Below are 6,237 nucleotides of genomic sequence, written 5' to 3' on the forward strand. Positions count from 1 at the left end.
GCAATGGTAGGGTCAGTAGGCTAGAGTGAATTAGAATTATTTTAATTACTCCATGTGATCCGAGAATGCATCCAGACAGGAGCTCCCTGTGCTCTTACTTCTGCACTTGCAGAAAGAATTGAAGCCATGTTATAAGAGCTGGTCTCTTTTTGGCAGATTCTTTGTGTTCTATATTGCTTTGTGTTCTATATTGCCTGCATTGCTGCAAGATAGTCATTGTGGCTAGTGGGCAACAGGAGACAAGCACAGGAGTGTATGGGAATGTGGCCTTGCAAGCATATATTTATTAGAATGCACATCCATCCCACTATAAAACCACAGTATAGACTCAACTGAGATAGTTCTAAAACATAACATTCCTTCCTTCAGCACCTTATTTGTTAGTGGTTGCATCCAGTGATCTGTTCCCAAGCAGAAATTTAGAAAACAATGACCATTTCCACATCAGCCAGGTTCAGTTTGTTGAGCTTACCAGTAACATTTGATTGTGGTTTACAGTGTTACAAATTTTGGGCATACCTTCCTTAGTATTTATTATGATGCTTTTACTTCAGAATTTCATGAATCATAAATAGCCAAATTTTGTCTAACATGAAAGACACCAAGGCATTTTCTCTGTTGTCTTTTCTTCTTGTCCTTATGGGAAAAGGACTATTCAGCATAACATCTAAAAGGGACAATGGCAATATAACTCTACTTCAAATGGCATTTTGCTTGTGTATAGCAAGGGATGATGATTGATTAGAGCAGCACTGGCTTAGCAAGGCAGTACTGACATAACATATGACTATGGTTTAAGGATTAGGAGTGGGCCATGAGATGATCTTTCAACACTAGTGTCCTATATTAAGGAACATCCTTAACCAGAGTGAGCAAAAATCATGCAAAATATCCAAGTGGGGTAGAGGGGAAAGGAGGCATTTGTTTCCAAGAGGAGAGTGGGGTATCTGACCCCATGACCGCCTCTGAATCCCTAAACCATGATTGTACATAATGTCAGTGGCAGACTTCAGTCTGGTTTCATGGTGCCTACTTTTTGGACAGTCAGATAAAATGAATGAATAGGCAGGGGGCAATGTTTATTAGGGAATTATCCTCTACAGCCAAAACAGGTGGTAGTTGTATCCTCTGTATCATTCTTCATTGCCATAGCCATGATTAGTATGGAGCCTAAGCCTGACTCAAACCTAAGTATGTCAAACCAGGCCTCCCACTCTTGAGTGATGGTGTCCTAGGGAAGATGGCCATGGCATAGCTCTTCACATTCAGACAATATCTACATCTCACTGCTCCTCCATTCATTGCCATCAGTGGCAAGAAAAACTGACCTGTATTTTTAATGTAATTTTCCAAACCTGCTTACATGACATCAGTATTTCTGTCCTCATTTTTCATTGGTATATAGCAAAAAAGGGTGATCAAATGACTGCTGTGCCACATTAGCAGAACATCTTCCACTTTCTGCTCTTTTAGGCATGGCCAAGTCCTTTTTGTTTGCTTAGATGGCCTGTGGACAGCAATACAATATGCTGATCTCAAACTGAATCTAGGACAGCCCACCAGATTCAATTAGGCTTGAGTACAGTGCCCTCAGATGTTATCCTTGATAACAGCTTAGACTCTAGGACATACCTTTGCAACTGGAGCAAGCTTAGGGAAGAAACGCTAATTTCTCAATGAATATCTGGGTTTATTCTCCAGGGGAAGCTAGCTTATTTGGGTATATCCTCATCTTTGTGTCCTTCCTCTTTCTCTTACTTACCTCTATTTCTGCACAGCTGCACATCACCAACAAGATGTCGGCAGAAGACGTGGTGAAGCTGGTGGTGCAGGAGATGAATGAGGTCTCACGCAATGTCCTGGGAAATGCAGATGCTTTCTGCTACAGTGAAGATCAATTGGAACACTTTGGACTAGTGTTCGTGTCAGATGATGTTGAGCAGTGGCTTCCAAATGACTTCCTGCCCCTCTCTCTCCAAAAGGCTTGGCCTGATGGGAGGTTCTGTGTTCGGATCAAAGAGACTTCCCCTCTCTTGTTTCAGTATGGGCCAGCAACAACTGTATGAGAGGAGGAGAGTGAATTTTGGGAGTAGGGAGGAAAAGTGAAGAACATTCAACTTCCAATGAGCAGACAGCTCAGCACCAATGCTTCCTTCTTGAAAAGACAACTTTGTGCCAGACATCATAGGCCAAAATAGGAGCATACTGGGCAGCGTGTTGCTTTTGTGTGTGTGTGTGTGTGTATACATATGTGTGTTTTGTTTTAACCAAAGACATCAAGGCTTGTTTGTTATGACTATAGAAGTGAGGGTGGGGTCCAGGAGCTTTTGGGATAGTGTAATTAAATTTTTGAAGACACTTTCCACGAATAGAAGAGCCTGCTGGGGATAAAGAAGCAATACTTAATTATATTTTTCATTCTGAACATTGGAGGGAGGGAGGGAATGTGATGTTGAAGGAAAAGCCACCATGACTGACTGAAGTGGGCACAGAGTCGGGGCCTTGGAGGGTGGAGGAGCACAGGGAGCTCATAAAGACTTCATGTCCTGTTATCTGTTTTCACTGTACCTGGAAAAATATGAAATTGCACATAGTTCTTTGAAGAAAGTATTCTCCTTTTCTTAATTCTACCTTATACACAGCACAAAATTAAAAGATTTTCAAGCTGTGCAGAGGCCAGACTTTACATCTGAGATAGAACATCCTCTTGATAGAAAGATAGGATCAACCTTTGACCTCACCAGAAGGAGGCACTCACTGCCCTTCTGGAGTACAGACTCTATAGATATTTTTGAACAGCTCCTGAGAACTCATTTCCTCATTTTAAAGACAGCCCTACAGATTCTCTTTTCATTTTAAGCTGCTCTGCTTCCCTTTGCAGGTTTGGTGTTACCCCCTCTCAAGCAGCTCCTGCCTATCTTCCCCTACAATGTTGGGAATCCATGACTTTTTTCTATTGTTGAAGACTGTGAGTGAAGCATCATATAAATCTGGTGTTACCCTTCACAAGAGCAGAAGTAGCATTGGGAAAGGTCTGCTGCCACCACCCACGCACAGCTGCTCTCAACCCCATGACTAGTAACACTATCCACCCAAGCAGATGAGAAACAAAGTATCTCAGAAAGATCACTCCTGCCTTCCCTCACAGCTGGGAACAGTACAAAGCTTGGGCAACTGAGCATTGACACAGCAGCCTCCCCCAGTCTAGGAAAAGTAGTATCAAAGATTTGGTACCAAAGTCAAGAAGATCCTCTTATTTCTTTTTCCCTTTTCCCCAATCCTGCTGGCTGCAACTGAGAGATTAGCCCCACTTCAGTCAGCTGCAGAGGCACCAATTCTCTCCTGTCCAATCCCATGGAAACCAAGCAGAGAATCTCTGGGAAAGAAATGGCTGAAGTCTCAGCCTCCTACAAAGTTCATGTGAGTATCTCTGGGAGAACAAAGGGGCAGACAAGTCCTGATTTCTCAGGACAACAGGCTTAGCCGAAGTTCAAAGAGTGAACCATCCCTTACTTCCCTTACATTTCAGATCATGTCTGCCCCTGGCAGCTGTTCTATGGAGACCTAGGTTCCCAGACCCATATCTCCAATTAACATCTAGGCCTGCCCTGAGGGCAGGAAGTTCATGCTCCACTGATCCCATCTAGTTTCCACCCTAAGATATACCATCTATACACCCAAAGCCTCTCAGGTACTCTGAACTTATTTTTCTTTAACTCCCTCCTGAGGCTGTGACCTAATAGCACATCCCCAGTTTGTAACTTCATGCTGGGGAAGTACCATAGCTCAGTGGCAAAGCATCGGGTCTGCATGCAGAAGGTCCCATGTTCAATCACCGGCATCTTCAGGTAGTGTTGGGAGAGGCTCCAATCTGAAACCGTAAAGAGCTGCTGCCAGTTGGTGTGGACAACTAGATGGGCCAATAATAGGACTCAGTATAAGGTACCTTCCTATGTACTGCGTCCCTTCTAGTAGCACCACATCTCATGATTTGTGGACTCCATCTTGCTCCAGAAATAAGGGCAAACTCCATATATAAGACTGTCCTAGCAGAAAGTGAGATACTCCCATCCACTGAAAAACATCCTGAGGTTGATCACGGGGTCCTCATACCCTTTAAGGATTTAAATCAGTTCTAAGGGAGCCTCCCTTTCACATCTAAGGGAAGAGGGCAATTCCCAGTCTAAGGTCAGGTGTAAGTTTGTCCCCAAGTCAGCTGTTCTTCAACTTACTAGTCAAACCTACCTGTACCCTCAAGTTTCTTGAAGGGGGCGGGAGTTATGGAGAAAAGATCCTTGCCTACTATCCCATGGGGAACCTGATCTGGTTTTCTTCAGGGACTAGGCAAAGTAGCTGTTACCCCTTTCCTAGTTTTTTTAACCGTTTTAGTCAAAATGATCTAATGCCTTCTAGGCAAGTACAAGATAGCTAATAAATACTAGACAAGTGAAACCTGCAACAGTATGATGCACTGCATCATCACCCCAAAAGAAATGTTTCTGTTAAGGGTTCCAGTTAGTCAGCCATACCCTTCTCCAGAATACTGTAAGGGGCTGAAGCAGAGCATTTATTTATTTATTTTATTTTATTTTATTTATTTTATTAAATTTCTATACCGCCCCATAGCCGAAGCTCTCTGGGCGGTGTACAACAATCAAACATCAAAATACAATAAACCACATACAAACAAATTTAAAACTTTTTAAAAACTTTAAAATTATAAAAATTCTCCAGAAGAATCAGGACATTTTCAACACATACTAAAATATTAAAATGCCTGGGAAAAGAGGAAAGTTTTAACCTGGCGCCGAAAAGATAGTAATGTTGGCGCCAGGCGTACCTCATCAGGGAGATTGTTCCATAATTCGGGGGCCACCACTGAGAAGGCCCTTTTTCTTGTTGTCACCCTCTGAGCTTCCCTATGGGTAGGTACCCGGAGGAGGGTCTTCGAGGTACAGCGTAGTGTACAGGTAGGTTCATATCGGGGAAGGCGTTCCACCAGGTATTGTGGTCCCACGCCGTATAAGGCTTTATAGGTTAAAACCAGCACTTTGAACCTGGCCCGGAAACATATAGGCAGCCAATGCAAGCGAGCCAGGATCGGTGTTATATGATCGGAATGTCTAGTCCCTGTTATCAATCTGGCCGCTGCATTTTGTACAAGCTGCAGTTTCCGGACTGTCTTCAAAGGCAGCCCCACGTTGAGCGCATTGCAGTAATCCAACTTTGAGGTTACCAGAGCATGGACAACCGAAGCGAGGTTCTCTCTATCCAGATTAGGGGCGTAGCTGGGCCACCAACCGGAGTTGGTAAAAAACATTCCGTGCCACCGAGGCTACCTGAGCCTCAAGTGACAGGGATGGTTCTAAAAGAATTCCCAAGCTACGAACCTGCTCCTTCAGGGGGAGTGCAACCCCATCCAGAACAGGTCGAACATCCACCATCTGGTCAGGAGAAGCACCCACTAACAGCATCTCAGTCTTGTCTGGATTGAGCCTCAGTTTATTAGCTCTCATCCAGTCCATTGTCGCAGTCAGGCATCGGTTCAGCACACTGACAGCCTCACCTGAGAAAGATGAAAAGGAGAAGTAGAGTTGCGTGGGTAATTTCTCCTTACCCAGTTTTCTATCTGGCATGCAACATTCAATAGCTACTAAGCATATTTAGTCCTCGTGGAGCTAATTGTTTTAGTTTTCCCCCTTAGCTTTTTTTTTAAAAAAAAGCTTATACTTCTGTAAACCTCAGGGTACCCCAACATTTTACAGATGGATGCTTTTATAGTAGCTTTTATGTCCATAGTAGCCATACCAGCTGATGGGAAAGAGTACCTTGAGGACTTCGATGACAAGTATACAAAGACAGCTCTCAAAGGTTGGGGGCATCAGCCATGATGGTACAACCATCTGTTATTTATTTCACATATATCCTACCTTTCCTCCATAGAACACAAGGCAGCACACAGGGTTTGTAGGTGGTTTCTCCAGGCACTCACCAGACCTAAACCTGCTTTCATTTCAGTAATCTTATGCCTTCATCACAGGCCCAAGGACCACTTCTGGTTGCCAAAGCAATTCACGTTTGGGTAGACCTCACTGCTACAGAATCAGAAACCTTCAAGACCATCTAGGAGGAACTTAGGAAGACCTCCCTCACAACCAATGTGCCAATGGATTCTTCCACTGATGCTATGTAACTTGGAGCAATGTGCCATTGCCTCCAATGTAGTGGAACATAGGA

The 6,237-nt window shown here is 43.7% G+C and overlaps 1 protein-coding gene across 8 annotated transcripts in view; it reads left to right on the forward strand.

Moving 5' to 3' along the window:
* Positions 1 to 2,944, forward strand: part of LOC133371697 (ankyrin repeat and fibronectin type-III domain-containing protein 1-like) — a 473,061-nt gene extending 470,117 nt beyond the window's left edge. For 7 of the 8 annotated variants that reach the window (XM_061599367.1, XM_061599372.1, XM_061599373.1 and 4 more), the window contains one exon: positions 1,779 to 2,665. In XM_061599367.1, the coding sequence (XP_061455351.1) occupies positions 1,779 to 2,066 (288 nt within the window). In that variant the 3' untranslated portion in view covers positions 2,067 to 2,665. Of the gene's footprint in view, positions 1 to 1,778 lie in introns of all 8 variants that reach the window. The other variant, XM_061599374.1, reaches the window with a different exon arrangement.
* The last annotated feature ends 3,293 nt before the right edge of the window (positions 2,945 to 6,237 follow it).

This window comes from Rhineura floridana, chromosome 17, assembly GCF_030035675.1.
Source record: "Rhineura floridana isolate rRhiFlo1 chromosome 17, rRhiFlo1.hap2, whole genome shotgun sequence".
Lineage (NCBI taxonomy): Eukaryota > Metazoa > Chordata > Lepidosauria > Squamata > Rhineuridae > Rhineura > Rhineura floridana.